We start from the raw sequence: 20,133 nt of genomic DNA, 5'->3' as shown, positions 1-20,133 counted from the left end.
CTGTCTTAGGTCAGTTAGGATCACATATTTTAAGAATGTGAAATGTCATCACATTCCCAGTGGGTCAGAAGTTTACGTACACTAAATTAGTATTTGGTAGCATTGCCTTTGAATTTTTGAACTTGGGTCAAACGTTTCGGGTAGCCTTCCACAAGCGTCCCACAATAAGTTGGGTGAATTTTGGCCCATTCCTCCTGACAGAGCTGGTGTAACTGAGTCAGGTTTGTAGGCCTCGTTGCTCACACACGCTTTTTCAGTTCTGCCCACAAATTTTCTATAGGATTCAGGTCAGGGCTTTGTGATGGCCACTCCAATACCTTGACTTTGTTAACCTTAATCCATTTTGCCACAACTTTGGAAGTATGTCATTGTCCATTTGGAAGAACCATTTCCGACCAAGTTTTAACTTCCTGACTGATGTCTTGAGATGTTGCTTCAATATATCCACATAATTTTCCTGCCGCATGATGCCATCTATTATGTGAAGTGCACCAGGCCCTCCTGCAGCAAAGAACCCCCACAACATGATGCTGCCACCCCCGTGCTTCACAGTTGGGATGGTGTTCTTTGGCTTGCAAGCCTCCCCTTTTTCCTCCAAACATAACTATGGTCATTATGGCCAAACAGTTATATTCTTGTTTCATCAGACCAGAGGACATTTCTCCAAAAAGTACGGTCTTTGTCCCCATGTGCAGTTGCAAACCGTAGTCTGGCTTTTTTTATGGCCGTTTTGAAGCAGTGACTTCTTCCTTGCTGAGTGGCCTTTCAGGTTATGTCGACATACAACTCGTTTTACTGTGGATATAGATACTTTTGTACCTGTTTCCTCCAGCATCTTCACAATGTCATTTGCTGTTGTTCTGGGATTGATTTGCACTTTTCACACCAAAGTACGCTCATCTCTAGGAGACAGTCTCCTTCCTGAGCATTATGATGGCTGCGTGGCCATATGTTTCGAAAGCGATTACTGACGTTTCAAACGTTAACCACAGCGTAGGGGATTCGAGTTCACATGAGGCAGTCGTGGGCGAAGCTATGGCTGTGAACTGTATGGAGAATGCAGAATGCCGCCTACAGTTTGGGAAAGCTAAAGCACCGCTAGCTAGTTTGTTGTGTTTAACGTTAGTTGCGATCTACTGTTAGCAGACGACGCTTGCCAGTTGACGTTAACTAGCCCTTCAACCGGTCTTCCTGGCTTTATAGACCCTCAGTGTAGACATCGAAATTATACCATGTATTGTAGCTAATGTCGGTTATCCTAACACAAATGGCGTTGCTTTTCCTAGCAGGTTCGAGTATTTTAGCTAACCCTTTTCCTAACCTGCTGCCTAAATTCACCCTTAAAGGCGCTCCAAGGGCAATCAGATGTCTGCATTGGCCGTGCAGCATTTACGGCCATACAGCCTCAGCAGGAGTCAGGGCATTCATACTTCTCGCGCAGAGTTGTCAAGGAAGTACGTTTGTTTATACAGGACCTCCCGCCTTCACCTACCGTCATCAATCATGTCAATGCGTAGCTATATGGAGCCGTCCACATTGTTACAACATTTGAGAGGCTCATGGCGATGCGGTACTGAGCTCATTTTCGCCTCTACTGTACATGCCTCTGGAGGAACCGCTACTGAGTCACAACATCCATATGGCACCGCCGACCACATTTCGGATCAAGCATAAATTGTCTCTTAAATGCACTGCATGTTCAATCTGAGGTCTGCATTGGCCTTGCACCATTTACATGATATTGCCTTTGCAGAAGTCAGGGAGTGTTCATACTTCGGCTTCACAGAGCTATATGGGAGGTCCTGTAAAAACAAACTCACTTCCTTGACAATTTATTTTACAACAACTCTGCTCGGCGAAGCGGAAGAAGTATGAATGCCCTGACTTCTGCAGAGGCCGAATCAGCTGCACGGCAATGCTGATGGCAGATTTACCATGGAGCGCCTTTAACCCGCTACGAAAAAGTTACGTTTGGTCTTAGCTGTACTCACTCTCGTCTGAACCGTCGTTTTCTCCAGAATTTGAGCATCAACAAGCGAAGCGACGCAATGAAAGCGCTTCGAGTGGCAGAAGGCAGGTGCGAGGCCTTTTGCGGAATTTATTTATAAGCTATATATATTTCCCAAAGGTATAAGCCACTCCAGTTTTCTATTCTAAGAAATGCCATGTTATTTTCTGCGAAAGTTATGTATAGGCTTTTTCTATCTGCAATTAATTAGTGCAACTAACAAAAGTCATTTTGAAAAGTTACCATTGTAATCTATGCTATTTTAAGGCGTTTGAATGGGGAATTTAAAAACATGGGGGTTGGATTGATTATTACAGTGAGTTAACCGTTATTCCAGCCATGCAATGATTCTGCTCAACCACGGGCCCTTTAAAAAGGATGGAGGATGAGGGAAATAGGCGGAGCATACATGCTCAACATGTTGCTGTTGGCGCTGCAGTACTGAGCTATATTCTGCAGTGCTATCACAGTCTACAGTAACACCGCAATATGAAGTCTGTCGAAATCACCCGCTCTCCATCAACATTCCGGGCAGTCTTTGTGACAGGTCAGTCCCCAAATGCTTGTAATATGTTGCTGAATTCTGGGTACCCCACTACTACGTTTTATTGCCGCATCCCCCGGATTTTCGATATGGAAGTGGGATCATTCATGTGTAGGAAGACTACAGTAATTGCAATCTTCTCCATGGCATAATGATTTGTCGGCATGCTTCATACAGTATTGCACGTAGAACCCCTATTCATTATGAACTTGAGCTAAGTGGAGAAACCGATCTCTTCTGACTGAATGTGCTAGAAATAAAAACGAAAATAGATGACATAAATCACAGGAGTTAAATTCATTGCATCAGAAGTCGATCAGGCCCTAAGGAATTTGTATTTGCAAAGTCAATTTAATGTAAGAATGAATGCACCAAAATGCCATTCAATATACACTACATGACCAAAAGTATGTGGACACCTGCTCATCGAACATCTCATTACACAATCACGGGCATTAATATCGAGTTGGTCCCCCCCCTTTCTGCTATAACAGCCTCCATACTTCTGGGAAGGCTTTCCACTAGATTTTGGAACATTGCTACTTCCATTCAGCCACAAGAGCATTAGTGAGGTTGGGCACTGATGTTGGACGATTAGGCCTGGCTCGCAGTCAGCGTTACAATTCATCCCAAAGCTGTTCGATGGGGTTGAGGTTAGGGCTCTGTGCAGGCCAGTCAAGTTCTTCCACACCGATCTCGACAAACCATGGACCTCGCTTTGTGGACGGGCGCATTGTCATGCTGAAACAGGAAAGGGTCTTCCCCAAACTGTTACAACAAAGTTGGAAGCACAGAATCGTCTAGAATGTCATTGTATGCTCTAGCAAAAATATTTCCCTTCACTGGAACTAAGGAACTTTTTGTGCTGACATTGCTTCCAGAGGCAGTTTGGAACTCTGTAGCCATGTTGAAAGTCACCGAGCTCTTCAGTAAGGCCATTCTACTGCCAATGTTTGTCTCTGGAGATTGCATGGCTGTGTGCTTGATTTTTATACACCTGTCAGCAATGGGTGTGGCTGAAATAGCCGAATCCACTCTTTTGAAGGGGTGTCCATACTTTTGTAGATATGGTGTACATGCATTTACTTCCTGGCTTCTCTCCCCTGGCATTTGTCTTGTCTAGATAGTCTTTGAGAGCATTTTCTCAATACAAAATGTTTTATTTTTTATTGCTAATTCGACCTTTTGTGACAGTTTTTCCAGCGCAAGGTTATATGCATGCTAAAATGCTCAGATTGCATCATTGATTCTCCTGAAAGACCTGACTCCATTACTTGGGGTATATGCACTGTCTCACTCTCTCATTCTTCTATGTGTGCACTAATTTACACTCTCCTGTAGGTATGATTACGGGGGCCTAATAAGCATGGGGACCCAACATAGGAGGACGGATGCCAGCTGAGCCCCTCAACTCACCAGACCATCGCTGTTGTCAATATCCCAGAATTCTCAGCTAAGCCCCTGAGAAGGCCTTCTTGCAAACCCTTGGAGCCATGGAACACAAAATACAACAGAGGGACAAAAACAGGCCCAGCTACTTTGGCAACGTCAAGACCAGGTCAGGCCTGCGATTAACTGATTATTGGCAAAAAAACGAGGAAAAGCACTGCTTAGAATTGTGACGCGTTTAGTTAATCCCAGAATGCGTCCTATCCTTTTTTGGCTTGCTCTCCCTACATGTTGTGTTGCTCTCCCTACATGCTGCGATGAATGGAGCACAGTAGCTCAAAGTAGAACTTCAACACCTTCTTTGATATAGTCACTCTTTTGAATGTACTTCTCGTTTGCATAAAGGAACACAAACAGTCATGGGCATTACGTGGGCAAGAGGAGTGCAGGTGCTTGCCAGAAACAGTAACAGCCCATATCCCTAACTCCCACTATCCTATGAATCACAAATGTGATTGCAAAAATAGAGCACTCTTTTTTTATGTCAAGACAATTATAAAGCATCATAGCTGATTGCCTTGGATGGGTTATCAACAATTTTAGCCTTACATGCTCATATACTGTAGATGGGGTCAGAAGGCTTTAATGACCATAATAAATGGTGAACTATAAACATCCAAGTAGTTTTCCCTACCACCAGTATCCCTCTGTTCTTTCTCCCCTCCAGACTGGGGTCCAAGCTCCCTGCTGGGGACACCCAGTCACCCAGGTTCATTTCCGGACCCTTGGAGACAGGGCCTCAGATCGGCCCAACCAAGGAGACCAGGGCCAGCGGTAAGGGCCACTGTGCCGTGGGGCGTCCCCTTGACCACGTCCCCCACATCCGGAACCCCCGACTGCGACAGTATTACCTCCAAGGTGAGGTATCTCTCAACAAGGTTATAGCGATATCTCTGGTTTGTTTGCTTTAGTAGGGGCTTGGTAGCTGCAGTAGATCCATAGCCAATTATTCGTATGGTATTTATAAATGTGTTGTGTATTTTCGTAGCAAACCATTCTAGAGCCTGACAGAACACACACAAACGAAGGTTGTTAAGGAGAACTCCTCTCTAGATGTAGCGTTATTTAACTTTTGAGGAATTGCAACACTGCAGCAAGGAAGGCTTGAACTACCTGCCAGATAAATTACCTGTTGACTCTAACACAACAAAATGTGGAGTAAGTCAAGGGGTATGAATACTTTCTGAAAGCACTGTACCCAGAACCACAGATCTGCCCCTGTTAATGTTGACTTTTTTTTATAGAAGGACTTATTGGATCAACATGATCACTCCTCCCGCAGGCTTTCAATTTGATCTAGTTTGCTGACACATGACATTGAGCCAGAGAGCTGACATTTCTATGTCGGTGTGTCAAGGCCAACAGTGCTGTCTTGTTGCACACCTGAGGCACTCAAAGAGAAACCTCAGTACTTTAATAAACCTCTGAAATGTATATAATTTCTTGCATGTACCTCAGAAGAGATACACAAAGGAGCCCACACACAGGGCCAGAGAGAGTGGGGGATTGTTTTGCATGAATTTAACTATATACAGTACCACAAACAAGTTGTAAGTCAGCAGCAGAAAGAGTACTGGTGGAAAGAGCTATCGCTTCTCAACATTATGTTTTTACATCTTGCCTTCATAGAGCCTAGATGGGGAACGGAGGGAACCATGGCCAAGTCCATGGGCAGAGATCACCTGTCAGATGACAAGGTAGACACTACGGTCAGTCACAGATCTTCCTTATTTCATTGGGTATCCACGGGTATATTCTGAGGCTCTACAACAGTTATAATGGAAGGACAGTGTATTGCAAGGTATGTGTTGGAAATAAATGTTCGTAAATATATCACGTGCAGATGAATAAGCTTCTATTACTACAGCTTTCAAACGTTATCAAATTTCGTAAAGGGGAAATTGATACAGTTGAAGTAGGAAGTTTACATACACTTAGGTTGGAGTCATTCAAATGTGTTTTTCAACCACTCCACAAATTTCTTGTTAACAAACTATAGTTTTGGCAAGTCGGTTAGGACATCTACTTTGTGCATGACAAAAGTAATTTTTCCAACAATTGTTTACAGACGGATTATTTCACTTATAATTCACTGTATCACAATTCCAGTGGGTCAGAAGTTTACATAGACTAAGTTGACTGTGCCTATAAACAGCTTGGAAAATTCCAGAAAATGAAATCATGTCATGGCTTTAGAAGCTTCTGATAGGCTAATTGATATAATTTGAGTCAATTGTGTACCTGTGGATGTATTTCAAGGCCTACCTTCAAACTCAGTGCCTCTTTGCTTGACATGGGAAAATCAAAAGAAATCAGCCAAGCCCTCAGAAAAATAATTGCAGACCTCCACAAGTCTGGTTCATCCTTGGGAGCAATTTCCAAACGCCTGAAGGTACCATGTTCATCTATACAAACAATAGTACGCAAGTATAAACACCATGGGACCACGCAGCCGTCATACCGCTCAGGAAGGAGACGCGTTCTGTCTCCTAGAGATGAACGTACTTTGGTGCGAAACGTGCAAATCAATCCCAGAACAACAGCAAAGGACCTTGTGAAGATGCTGGAGGAAACGGGTTTTAAAGACAATACTACCAAATACTAATTGAGTGTATGTAAACTTCTGACCCACTGGGAATGTGATGAAAGAAATTAAAGCTGAAATAAATAATTGTTTCCTATTATTCTGACATTTCACATTCTTAAAATAAAGTGGTGATCCTAACTGACCTAAAACAGGGAATTTTTACTAGGATTAAATGTCAGGAATTGTGAACTGAGTTCAAATGTGTTTGGCTAAGGTGTACAGTATGTCAACTTCCGACTTCAACTGTATGTGGAACTACTGTAAATCCTACTGTAGCCTAAATATAACTTAATCAAGGCAAAAACATGTATTCAATAACTTTGTTTTTTTTCGGTCTAGAAAATCCCTTTGCAATGCGTTTCTGTCTAGAAAATATACATTGAGAAGATCTACAGCATATCAAGAAGCTTTCAAGGACCAATATTGCTTTGAGTCTGGTATAGGGGGATAGGGGTGACGTGTTTGTATATTGATTTATGCAACATATGGAGTAGTCAGAATGTATGTCTATTCTATACTCTTTGTATTCTTTGCAGTTTAGTACTTGGTCTATAAACCTCTGTGTTATGAAAATAACAATAAGTTCAATGTCTGTCATGTATGAAGTTGATTCACTAAACCAGTATTCAAATAATGTCGAACTGGTACATTTACATGTACATTTACGTCATTTAGCAGACGCTCTTATCCAGAGCGACTTACAAATTGGTGCATTCACCTTATGATATCCAGTGGAACAACCACTTTACAATAGTACATCTATATATTTTTTTTTTTGGGGGGGGGGGGGGGTTAGAAGGATTACTTTATCCTATCCCAGGTATTCCTTAAAGAGGTGGGGTTTCAGGTGTCTCCGGAAGGTGGTGATTGACTCCGCTGTCCTGGCGTCGTGAGGGAGCTTGTTCCACCATTGGGGTGCCAGAGCAGCGAACAGTTTTGACTGGGCTGAGCGGGAACTGTGCTTCCGCAGCGGTAGGGAGGCGAGCAGGCCAGAGGTGGATGAACGCAGTGCCCTTCTTTGGGTGTAGGGACTGATCAGAGCCTGAAGGTACGGAGGTGCTGTTCGTAGGCAAGCACCATGGTCTTGTAGCAGATGCGAGCTTCAACTGGAAGCCAGTGGAGTATGCGGAGGAGCGGGGTGACGTGAGAGAACTTGGGAAGGTTGAACACCAGACGGGCTGCGGCGTTCTGGATGAGTTTTAAGGGTTTAATGGCACAGGCAGTGAGCCCCGCCAGCAGCGAGTTGCAGTAATCCAGACGGGAGATGACAAGTGCCTGGATTAGGACCTGCGCCGCTTCCTGTGTAAGGCAGGGTCGTACTTTGCGAATGTTGTAGAGCATGAACCTTCAGGATCGGGTCACCGCCTTGATGTTAGCGGAGAACGACAGGGTGTTGTCCAGGGTCACGCCAAGGCTCTTAGTACTCTGGGAGGAGGGCACAATGGAGTTGTCAACCATGATGGCAAGATCATGGAACGGGCAGTCCTTCCCTGGGAGGAAGAGCAGCTCCGTCTTGCCGAGGTTCAGCTTGAGGTGGTGCTCCGTCATCGACACTGATATGTCTGCCAGACATGCAGAGATGCGATTCGCCACCTGGTTATCAGAAGGGGGAAAGGAGAAGATTAATTGTGTGTCGTCTGCGTAGGAGAGACCATGATAGGAGAGACCATGTGAGGATATGACAGAGCCAAGTGACTTGGTGTATAGTGAGAATAGGAGAGGGCCTAGAAATGAGCCCTGGGGGACACCAGTGGTGAGAGCACGTGGTGCGGAGACAGATTCTCGCCACGCCACCTGGTAGGAGCGACCTGTCAGGTAGGAGATGGAGATGCCCAACTCGGAGAGGGTGGAGAGGATGATCTGATGGTAGCCTGTATCACTGTCTTGTTTAAAAATGTTTTACACACACAAAAGCATACAAGCAATTAGGCATGTTCCAACACACTCTCTCAACCCACACACATACAGTAGCGGAGTGTAAATAATGCCCGCAGACATGGAGTCTCAAACGTCGGGAACGTAATTTAGGTCAATGGACCCATCTATCAATAGCTAAATCCTGTGTTGTGTGGGTGCGGATGGAGGGTTCACATGATGTTGGGCTTGTCAGAGGACTGTGGAGCCTCAAATGAAGGGAACGGCTTGGCATTCTTTGGTCTGATTTCTGAAAATATTGGAGTACTACCTAAAATGGATTTCTGCACTGCGTACACACAGGCTCACCATGAAGACACGGTGTTCAGTGTCACCTCCAAGTGCAGTAGCCTGGCAGATCAGACTAAGCTGAACAGGCAGCTCTCCACCTCCATCTCTTCCTCCCTCATCTCCCGACAGGTAAGAGTCACCATGGTTCCCACCCTTATCAGATGCTGCATCCTGTACACATACATGCAGTATCTTCCAGAGCCAACATTTACACTTTTATATATATATATATATATATGTGTATATATATATGTGTGTGACATCTTCTGTAACTTCTCCTCACTCAACATGTGACACCTTGAAATGTCACAGCGGGGAAAAAAACATTAATTACAGGCCTATGGGCACGATCAACCTCATATCATTTGAGCAGACACTGACAAGATGTACATCATTATCTTTTATATCTGCATATGTTTTTCCCAGTATGAAGTTTCAGGGTAGTGACATAATACACTACATGACCAAAAGTATGTGAACACTTGCTCGTCGACCATCTCATTCCAAAATCATGGGCATTAATATGGAGTTGGTCCCCCCTTTGCTGCTATAACAGTCTCCACTCTCCTGGGAAGGCTTTCCACTAGATGTTGGAACATTGCTGCTGGGACTTGCTTCCATTCAACCACGAGCATTAGTGAGGTTGGGCACTGATGGGCGATTTAGGCCTGGCTCGCAGTCAGCATTCCAATTTATCACTAAGGTGTTCGTTGGGATTGAGGTTAGGGCTCTGTGTCATGGACCTTGCTTTGTGCATGGGGGCATTGTCATGCTGAAATAGGAAAGGGCCTTCCCAAAACTGTTGCCACAAAGTTAGAAACACAGAATATTCTAGAATGTCATTGTATGCTCTAGCATTAAGATTTCCCTTCACTGGAACTAAGGGGCCTAGGCCGAACCATGAAAAACAGCCCCAGACCATTATTCCTTCTCCACCAAACTTTAGAGTTGTCACTATGTATTTGGGTAGGTAGCATTCTCCTGTGATCCGGCAAACCCAGATTTGTCTGTCGGACTGCCAGATGGCGAAGCATGATTCATCACTCCAGAGAATGCGTTTCCACTGCTCCAGGGTCCAATGGCGGCGAGCTTTACACCACTCCAGCTGACGCTTGGCATTGCGCATATTGATCTTAGGCTTGTGTGCAGCTCCGCCATTTCAGGAAACTCTGGACGAACAGTTCTTGTGCTGACGTTGCTTCCAGAGACAGTTTGGAACATAGTGCAGGTTGCAACTGATTTTACGCGCTTCAGCGGTCCCGTTCTATGATTTTTGTATGGCCTACCACTTCGCGGCTGAGCCTTTGTTGCTCCTAGACATTGCCACTTCACAATAACAGCACTTACAGTTGACTTGTGGGAAAGGTGGCATCCTATGACGGTGCCACGTTGAGTCACTGAGCTCTTCAGTAAGGCCATTCTACTGTCAAGGTTTGTCTATGGCGATTTCATGACTGTGCTCAATTTTCTACACCTGTCAGCAAATGCTGGCTGAAATAGCCGAATCCACTAATTTGAAGGGGTGTCCACATACTTTTGTGTGTGTGTGTATATATAGTATGTTTTACTTGTACCTTCCACTATGATTTGACATGCAAAGTGAGGGAAAGACTACGTAGCCTTCACCACATAGTCTTCAGAGAACCTACAGGTAACTGGCAAAATAAAATAAACACCAACATAAAATGTCTTAATAGGGCGTTGGGCAACCATGAACTGCGAGAACAGCTTCAATGCACCTTGGAATAGATTCTACAATTGTCTGTAACTATTGGAGGGATATAACACAATTTTTCCACAAGAAATTCCATAATTTGGTGTTTAGTTAATGGTGGTGGAAAATGCTGTCTCAGGCGCCGCTCAAATCTTCCATAAGTGTTCAATTGAGTTGTCTGGTGACTGACACTCTCCCCCTATGCTCCTTTGAGACCACTCTTTCAAAGTCACAGATCTCCTCTAGCCATGTTAGCCAAAATAATGGGCAACTCTGCATTTTTATACATGACCCTAAGCATGGTGATGTTAATTACTTAACTCTGGGACCGCACCTGCTTTCTATATACTTTGTATCCCTCATTTACTTGTTTCCTTAATTTTAGCAGTTACCTGTATTTGCATGGTTACCAAATCAAGCATCCACCCCTCCACTCCAGTAGGCTACAGATAAGACCACAGTAAAGCAGATTTAAAGTTCACAGTACAATGGAAAGAGGAAGTGGGAGGTCTTAGGCTGGGCAGAGTTGTATTTACAGCAGTGCACGAATGTGTGTTGTGATGTTACTCTGTGCTTTCATTTTCAAGAACCTCCGCGTTCCCAAGAGTAAAGGCTCTGGCCAAGGCTCATCTCCCACAGTGATGCACCTTGACCCCAACCTCAGGCTGGAGCCAGAGTTGGACACTAACCCAGGGCTTGGGCTTTTTCCGGCCCCATCTGCCAGCTCTCACTCCCCGTCACCAGATGCAGAGTATGACAAACTACTGGTAAGGATAATGTGAATGAATTCCCCAAATCATACAGAAGAGGAAGTACATTTGACAATGTTTTTAAATGATTTAACCATGATTATCTGGCTCCTATCAGGCCTTTTAATGGAGTGTGTTCTTGCTTTTCCGATGGTAGAATTGAATGTTCTTGTCACATGGTTTTTAAATTAAGCTGAAATTGTTCAATAGAATAAGAGCCAATGCAGGACTGGAAAAACTTGGCTAATGGCAATGATTGATTTCTGTGAGAACTGTTCTTTTAAAACCAGCTTAGTCATCTCTGTGTATATAAAGCACTGTCTAACGAGTGGCAAATGCTTGCTTTAGACATTAAGTCAAGTGGAGAAGTGCATATTACTGAGCTACGGTTGTGTTTTTGCTCCGTGCTTGTTTTGATTCTCCCAGGATGTGGAGGCGGTGCCAATGCCTGACGGACGGCTCTGCCTACTGGCCCTCCCTCCCGAGTGCTCCCAAAGGGAAGGGCAAGCCGCCATGCCATATCTCAAATTGTTTTGCCGCTACATCACTGACCGCAAGGTGAGTGGAGACTAGCACCATTCTCACTCAACTTTCACGCACCTCGCTCTCACAATTCTTGCTCACCCCTCGCTTACCTTTCTCACCTCTCTCTCTCACCAGGGTGTGGTTTCTGGTATCTTGCTAGTGACGTCCAATAAGATCTTCTTTGACCCATGTAAGACCCACCCGTTGGTGGTGGAGCACGGCTGTGAGGAGTACCTGCTGTCCTGCTCAGTGGACAGCCTGGACTCTGTCTCGTTCTACTCGGACATTTCCCACGTGCACTTCAACACCTCCACACACAGGTCAGCATTAAATGACTATGTGCACGATTGAGACACACATATTTGGTGCAGCTCTTCACAGATCAACATACTGTGTCTTCACATTGCCTGGAAAGGCGTTTTAACCTAGGAGGTCACTAAAATAATCCTATATTCTGGGCAGACCTGTCAAATCGGTAGATCGCAAATACGCACTATGACTGGATCAGTGTGGGTGAGTCTCTGACAAATCCACAGGTAGCAACAGTGACCTTAAACTCTATGTTCTCTGTGATATCTAGCAGTGCAAATGGAGTATAGCCAATGAAATTGGTCCATGGATTTCTATGGTATCAAGGAGTGCTTGCTGGGTCACATTGTAGAACATGCAACATACATAGGTGGTTGTTTTTCTGTTACTAGGTGGAAAGGAACTAAAAAGACCCAGAAAACTGGCTCCAAAACTGGCAAGACGCCCCAGCAGGGTGGGAGGCGAAGCAGCAGTAGCCCACAGCACAAGGGGGAGACTGTCCCAGTGCTGGTCTCTTCTGCTACGTCGGAGCTGAGGTCTGCCCTGGCTCTCAGCCTGGTCCAAGGGTTTGCTGAGGAGGAGAGTAGCAGTGACATGACTCATGCAGAGAAGCAGCTGGAGGGGAAGGGTAGCCCACTGGAAGAGCTGGTTGTGCAGTCATCCGGGGCTGTGCTGAGCAGTGCTGCCACCTTCTGTTGTGGAGGACAAGAGGCTGCAGGGACGGGAAATCTAGTGAGAATGGAGCAGGTGGACAGAGAGGGGATGGAGAAGGAGCAGTCTGTGAGGAATCGGACGTTAGGTAAGGAAAGGAATCAAGTCAATAGTTTTGTCATTGTTTTATCCCAAGCAGCACTGTGTGGTTGAAGTCTGCTTGAGAAGTTTGTAGGAAGATGGCATAACAAATGGTTCCCACTCAGTCTGTTTTGCTACCCCCTCCCTCTTTCTTCCTCCCCCCTACTTCTCTCCTACTCCAGGCCTCTCTAGACCTTCAGGGACTTTTGGATGTCTCATGTTTGTCAGGCTGCGGCTCCAGGGGTCCGCTGGGAAGAAGGGTGTGGCTGCAGGCTTGCAGCTGGGGACAACCAAAACCTTACCCTGGAGGGATGCCTGGTTCGCCTTTTCCCAGGAGAGGTAACAGTCTGGAGCCACAGAAAGACTGTTTTAGTTTAGCATTAACACTCCACTTACATTCTGTGAACATTAGCACCTCACACTGACAATGTCTGACATTAACATAATGTTTACATGTCTTTTTTTCCCTTTTTTAAAAATCCTTTTTTCTCCCCAATTTCGTGGTATCCAATTGGTAGTAGTTAGTCTTGTCTCATCGCTGCAACTCCCGTACGGACTCGGGAGAGGCGAAGGTCAAGAGCCATGCGTCCTCCGAAACACAACCCAACCGCACTGCTTCTTGACACAATGCACATCCAACCCGGAAGCCAGCCGCACCAATGTGTCGGAGGAAACACCGTACACCTGGCGACCTGGTCAGCGTGCATTGCGCCCGGCCCGCCACAGGAGTCACTAGTGAGCGATGAGACAAGGATATCCCTGCCGGCCAAACCCTCCCTAACCTGGACGATGCTGGGCCAATTGTGCGCTGCCCTATGGGCCTCCCGGCCTTGTTCAGCAATTTCAATGCCCTCCCTTGCTGAGGAATATAGAGACTTTTACAATTCTCACTAGAAGTAAGTCAAAGGTCTTTAACACTAAATCTTTCTGCTCTCATATCTTGTTGTCTGTAGCTCAGATGAGCTCTATGCATATCTGAGCCACTGGAGGCCTGACCTATGCATACTGGAGGGAGGGTCGGAGGAGGGGGAGGGCGACAAAGACGAGTTTGTACTGGTCGACAACGGAGAGGAGGAGGAGGAAGAAGTGTCCAAGAACCACGGACGGACAGGGGAGGACTGGGAGGTAAGTCTGTATATTAAAGTCATTGAGGAAAGTCCTAAAGTCTGTAGTGGCTGACAACAAAAATGGCTATTTCCATTAACTTTGACTAGAGCGTCAGTGGTGACGATGCATCTTTTGCACGTCTTGCCCTGGGGAAGTTTTGAGCAGTGTTTTAGGTGGGGTGGGGTCCGGAGTTGTTGTTTGAGTGCGAGGTTAATGGGTTTATAACTAGGTTGCGTGTCTTGTCTTGCAGATGGTGTCAGTGGAGGATGGTGGCGGGAGACTACCTCTGGTCATGGACAAAGATCCAGAGGGACTGTGTGAGATCGTAGAGCAGAGTCGCATCTTGGACGCAACGCTTGTCAGAGAGGTAAGCAGACAACTGTTGACATGCATGTCGGATCTTCACAAAACACTGTCTGATCTAATCACACCTGCACAAATTCACAATGGAAGATTATTCTCATCCATTATTGGATAAGAAGGAGATTATGACTTCATTAATCCCCAAGGGGAAATTAAATGAAAGCTTCTCATGACATGTCACTGGTCAGCACCACACATATAGAAGAAATTGCACACATTCCTCTTCTTGCCTCTAGTTCCACAAATGCATTACAAGTTCATCATTCCCTGTCTGGTCTGGGGTTAAAGATAAATCCAGAGTCTGAGACAAAACCTGACTTTTCTGATTCTGCCTCAGTCTCCCTCAAGCAGCGTTGGCCTTCAGTCATACACACAGAGCCATTCATGACTGAACCTTCGTGCTGAGTAGAGTACTGAAAATACTCAACCCCTACTGTGGCCATGTCTCAAAAAGGGGGTTATGTATAAGGTAGAATGCTGGTAGTGAACTCCTGTGGAGAGATTGAAGCAGAGCAGTGCTGTGCTGTGAGCACTTTGAACCAATACATTAGCTATGGCGCCTGCAGGTCAGCTCTTCAAATGTCTCATGTCCAGGCTCATTCACTTGTTGGATAGATGAAGATTAGCTCAACAGAGGAAAAGCTTAGCTAAAGAAAAGGGTAATATAATTGGATATCAATTATTTCCGTTTTCTCCCTTTTTCCTTAGCTCAACAGAGGAAAAGCTTAGTTAATCTTGTAATAAGTGTCTATTCTTCCATTTTTATTTAACTAGGCAAGTCAGTCAAGAACAAATTCTTATTGACAATGACAGCCTACACCGGCCAAACCCGGACGACGCTGGGCCAATTGTGCGCCGCCCTATGGGACTCCCAATCACGGCCGGTTGTGATACAGCCTGGATTCAAACCAGGGTGTCTGTAGTGACGCCTCAAGCACTGAGATGCAGTGCCTTAGACCGCTGCGCCACTCGGGAGCCCACCTGTGCCCCTGCTCTCCAACCCTCTCACACAACTCTTTCTCCTTCTCAATCCTTCCCTCTCTCCAGCTCTCAGCCGAGTTGCCTCCCAGGACAGTGGGCCACATGTGGCATCTGGCCTATAGCACATCTCTTCACGGCTCCAGCCTCAAGTCCCTCTACCGGAAGCTGAACGGCAGCGACTCGCCTGTACTCATGGTCATCAAGGACTCGCTCAATCAGGTGACCTTTTTTATGTACTCAGATTTTAAATTTAAGTCACAAACTCCCCAATGTTCCACCCACCACCCTCAACATTTTTAATATCTATCCGCTTTAGAGATTCAACACAAACGCGTACCATAGAGCACTTGCTTTTCATGGCATTTGCACTATTGACTTCAGACACTCACAACTGCTCCAGAAACTATGGTGGGGTTGGTTTGAATAACATATGATTTGCCAGGAGTCACAAGAGTTCATTGTGGACTTGTGGTCACCTATGAAGACAGCCATTGTAGGAGCTCGGTCTTGTTTGGTTACCAGAGGGTTGTGTTTTTGTTAATGGTAGGTATGTTTCTGTGCCCCAGGTGTTTGGGAGCTTTCTCTCACACCCACTGAGGCCGAGCGAGACCTTCTATGGCACAGGAGAGACATTCCTCTTCATGCTGCATCCTCGATTCAAGGTCAGACAAGACACACACACACACACACACACACACCCCCTATGATGCATACACTACACTTACACAACCATTGCCAAACAATTCTCTCCCACATTTTCTAATCTGAAATGTGTCTTAAGGTATTGCTGCAGGATTGTTTTGTCAACCTAAGTGAAGACAATACTGTTTGTTGCAAATCTTGCTGATGTAATATTGCAGGAGTTTCCATGGCAGCCAAATTACTATTCACATCAATGTCTTTACCAACGTCACATGATCAATTTAATGCAAGACTGGATTATGAAAGGTCACGTTTTGGCTTTTTAAGCACAAACAACATTTAAGAAGTTAGGAACTCATTGCTATCAATCACATGAGGTTGGTGGCACCTTAATTGGGGAGGACGTGCTCGTGATAATGGCTGGAGAGGAATAGGGGGAATGGTACCAAACACACGGTTTCCATGTTGATACCATTCCATTCGCTCCGTTCCAGCCATTATTATGAGCCGTCCTCCCCTCAGCAGCCTCCTGTGCTATAAATAGTGTACTGTATATGCAGAGCATTACAAAGGCCAAGTTCATTGATTTGCAATTCACCTGGTCTGCAATGCGGAAAGGGCTGTCAGAGAAGTAAAGCATTAATCAGATAGGACCCTAAGGTACTCCTGTGTTGGTGTCCCTGACTGACTCTGTCCTTGTCACCTCCCATAGTGTTTCAGATGGACCAGAGAGAACTCCTTCTTCATAAAGGGAGACCTGGACTCTTTTGCTATCGGAGGAGGAAGGTAGAGCCACTCCCAGTTATAGAAATGTGTTACATTATGGTTTTCTTGATGCTGTTTCTATTTCCTTGACACTTACTGTCCATTGCTTTGTGGTACAGTATGTGCCAATATGTTTAAGAGAACACATTACTTTACTCTAAAACAATGAAATGCGTTTCTTTCTCTCTTCCGCAGTGGTCACTTTGGCCTGTGGCTGGATGAGACGCTGTACCTGGGCAGGAGTAGCCCATGTTACACCTTCAACAACTGCTGCCTCTCAGAAAGAGACGACTTCCACGTCATAGAGCTGGAGGTGTGGACGTTCTGGTGAAGGCCTGCCCTCTTCAACTTTCCTAGCAACACCCACTCACGATGTCTGGCTGTCCAATGACTGCTTTAAACAAGACTCTAGAACCCATCTCTTCTAGAACAATGAGTTGGATGTACCTCACTATTTTGACTTAATTCTGTGGTTTTAGGCTGCGAACTTAACTGTGATTATTCTGAACCCCATCTCTGAATGTGGACCAAACCATTAGGTGGAGGAGGGGTGTTGGTGGTTGTAGCCTCACTGCATTGGAAGACTTGCCCTGTTGCAGCCCCCCACTCCTTTCGCAGGTTGGTATGGTCCTCACTTCAACTGACTCTGCATTGTGGATACTGTAGTTCAGTGGTGGAATCACATCTTCTAGCAATGGATCTCCATCTGAAGGCCTACCTGCATGTGTAAGGCTGCATTTCCACCCCAGCACAATTGGCACTGTTATTCTGGCACCATCTTTTTTTTTTTTACACATCTTTTTGCTGCCTGTGAATCGCTAACCTGAAGGTGGCTGTCTCTTTTGTAAAACGGAGGAACTGAAATTCGAAGAACTAGGGGCTCACTATGCCCCTTTTTGCATATAGACCAAATTATATCACCTGATGTACAAATTTAGTCAACGTGAACAAAAAAAGGACTTGGGGGACATGGTCTAACCTAAATATCTTTAGAAATGTTTAATGTTAACCACTCAATCAAACAATACCTGAAAGTTGCTGTCACTGATCAGAAGTTAGATCTATGTTCCTACAATATAACAAGTAGACAAAATCAACAAAATGTGAAAAATAGGGCTAATGTTATTATAACATGTCTTTATCTGATACTTTTTGAGAAACATTGATTTCATCCAGTGGTCATTGCAAGCTTACGGACCGAAAATAACAATCAAGACTCCTTTTAGCTAAGACCCAATCTATTTCAAAGGTTATTTCAAGGGGATGACTACCTCTGCAATGCTAACATGTGCCTATATTGCAGTGCTTAAAAGGAAAGATTCAACCATTTTGAATGTTGTATCGTATTTGTGCATCTCTGAGCGATGTTCTATCAATTCCTAGGGTACTTTCATGTTTATCTGAGCTATTCGCTGTTCAAGCAGGCAAAAATACAGCCTGCTTGAACAGCGAACACTCTGGAATTGATAGAACAGAGATGCACATACGATATAACATTCAAAATGGGTGAATCTTTCCTTTTTAGAGGATGGAGAAATAACATTTCGTTAAGATATTACCTGTTTCAAGTGTCAATGTACACGTGGTAGAATCCGCAAAGAATATCACTAAGTCCATTTCATCTTGCTCTGAAACTGTTGATTTTGTTAGATAATCTTTGGTGTAGTCACACTTTCAATTCTGATCTCATGGGCAAGGTGTTAATTAACCTGTAGTTCCATAACATGAGATCTACATCAACAATGTTTGGCTTCATATGTGCCAGCCTCCAACTTTTTGTGTTTCCATGACAGCTGTTGGCGACCTCGGGAACAGAGCAGGGGTGTTGCCTGCAGAAGTTTTAGCAATGACATCAGGCCTTGGCCAGCCAACTTTGGACTTTCAGGCAAGGCTGTCACAAACTGCTAAAACTCCACAGGGAACGACTTGACCTGCTCTGCCACTCCAACAATGACAAAGTATTACAGAAATCTATGGCTCTTTACATATTGCAAAACAGTGCTTATGAAGAAAAACAATAATTAGTACAATGCATTATGGTGCAGTCTGCTTGTTTTGGTGTGAAAACGTTTTAAGTGAGTAAAACAAATTTGAACTCACTATTACAACAATGAAATATGAATTAGTCAATAGTAGCAGAGACCAAAGCGATGTTTAAAAGCTGGCTACTTTTCTGACTGATGAGAAGTATGTCTACTTGAACGTCTAGCTATTGAGTTTAGTTATAAAAAAAAACATGTCTAAAGCGTATGTCTTCAGAAGGGCTCAACTGGTATAGCTGCCACTGTCATTTGAAGAGGTTCTTGTAATACTGATCATGTTGGATGCTAATGAAACCACCTGAAAAGTTGACATCGCCGAAGGAATCGGATCCCTACACAGAAGTTGGACGTTTAGCGTTTCATTTGATCATTATCCTTCAGAGGAATTACCCTAATTTACAGACACAAACACAAAATTGACTGCTGCCGCTGCCAGTCTTTACTGTGCTAGGTATTCCTTGGCTTTCTCCAGCCTCTCTTTGAGAAAATTGATGTACCTTGCAGTGGAGGGGTCCTCGAACCACCCCGCCAGAAAATCTAAATGTGGCGTCTTCCTCAGGCTTCATGGACGTCTCGTCCAGAAAGTAATTAGCATTGATGTGGTGGACGTAGAGTCATTAGGAATAAAATGTGGTAATTTTCACACAACCTTATTGCCGTTTTTAATTTTATTTTACTTGGGTCTGGCACAGGCACCAATTACATTCCCTTAAAGTTTTAGCTTATTTTCAACTTCCCTAGGCTATTGTCGTTTCCTCCAAACCAGTTAAATTTGTTAAGTATCCAAATCAAAGTTTATTGGTCACACATACAGATTTGCAGGAAGGGCTGGGTAGGTTACTTTCTAATTGTAAACCGTTAGTCAAATTTAATCTGATTACTTTGTTACTTTTAGTTTAATTTCCCCTTGAGGCATTAGACACACTATTTACAAATTGAATGACATCTACTGCAGGATAAATCCATGTTAGTTTACATAGCTGGTCATAAATGGATGTTGCATGGCATTTTGGGTTGGTTTTGTAGGCTTCTTCTATCCCATTGCTTTCTACTACAGATAATAATACAATTTAGATGATCTTTACATTGAAAACCAAAGTCTGTCAGGTTTCCAGTCATTCCAATTAATTTAATACCCCTTGATCTTCAAGAATATGACTTGGAAATATGGAAGTATAGATCAGCCAAATTGTTACACCTGAGCATAACCCAAAAATGATGGACTAATTAGCCTGCCCTACTCTGTTGTTCATGATTTTGTTGTCATGGAGGACTGATTGGGCTCATTGCTTCAAGACTAACTACCAATTGGATATCACGAAAATGTTAAGTACAAAAAAATCTAAAATAT

The 20,133-nt window shown here is 44.4% G+C and overlaps 1 protein-coding gene across 4 annotated transcripts; it reads left to right on the top strand.

The window, feature by feature from the left end:
• The first annotated feature begins 1,525 nt into the window (after positions 1 to 1,525).
• Positions 1,526 to 19,430, top strand: LOC106610679 (oxidation resistance protein 1). Of its 4 annotated transcripts, none has more exons than XM_014210143.3 (16): positions 1,526 to 2,077; positions 3,894 to 4,110; positions 4,669 to 4,859; positions 5,631 to 5,710; positions 8,806 to 8,922; positions 11,095 to 11,274; positions 11,683 to 11,814; positions 11,917 to 12,101; positions 12,483 to 12,889; positions 13,065 to 13,221; positions 13,836 to 14,007; positions 14,240 to 14,356; positions 15,400 to 15,552; positions 15,900 to 15,995; positions 16,688 to 16,761; positions 16,936 to 19,430. In XM_014210143.3, exons 2-16 carry the CDS (start codon positions 4,046 to 4,048, stop codon positions 17,069 to 17,071), a joined length of 2,262 nt encoding a protein of 753 aa, XP_014065618.2. In that variant the 5' UTR covers positions 1,526 to 2,077; positions 3,894 to 4,045; the 3' UTR covers positions 17,072 to 19,430. The 4 variants fall into 4 exon arrangements, with proteins under 4 accessions (XP_014065618.2, XP_014065617.2, XP_014065620.2 ...); XM_014210142.3 differs by having other exon boundaries at positions 1,526 to 2,128; XM_014210145.3 differs by lacking the exon at positions 1,526 to 2,077 and adding an exon at positions 2,139 to 2,555 and having other exon boundaries at positions 5,631 to 5,698.
• The last annotated feature ends 703 nt before the right edge of the window (positions 19,431 to 20,133 follow it).

This window comes from Salmo salar, chromosome 09 (genome assembly GCF_965601325.2).
Source record: "Salmo salar chromosome 09, fSalSal1, whole genome shotgun sequence".
Taxonomy (NCBI): domain Eukaryota; kingdom Metazoa; phylum Chordata; class Actinopteri; order Salmoniformes; family Salmonidae; genus Salmo; species Salmo salar.
The sequence above is the reverse complement of the archived record's forward strand: the minus strand, read 5'-3'. Positions and strand labels throughout refer to the sequence as shown.

Excerpts from the sequence above, each read along its gene's own strand:
- LOC106610679 (XM_014210143.3), top strand. The coding sequence starts at position 4,046 with ATGGAACACAAAATACAACAGAGGGACAAAAACAGGCCCAGCTACTTT. Across the intron at positions 11,815-11,916 it reads GCTACATCACTGACCGCAAG|GGTGTGGTTTCTGGTATCTT; the intron begins GTGAGTGGAGAC and ends CTCTCTCACCAG. Across the intron at positions 15,553-15,899 it reads TCAAGGACTCGCTCAATCAG|GTGTTTGGGAGCTTTCTCTC; the intron begins GTGACCTTTTTT and ends TCTGTGCCCCAG.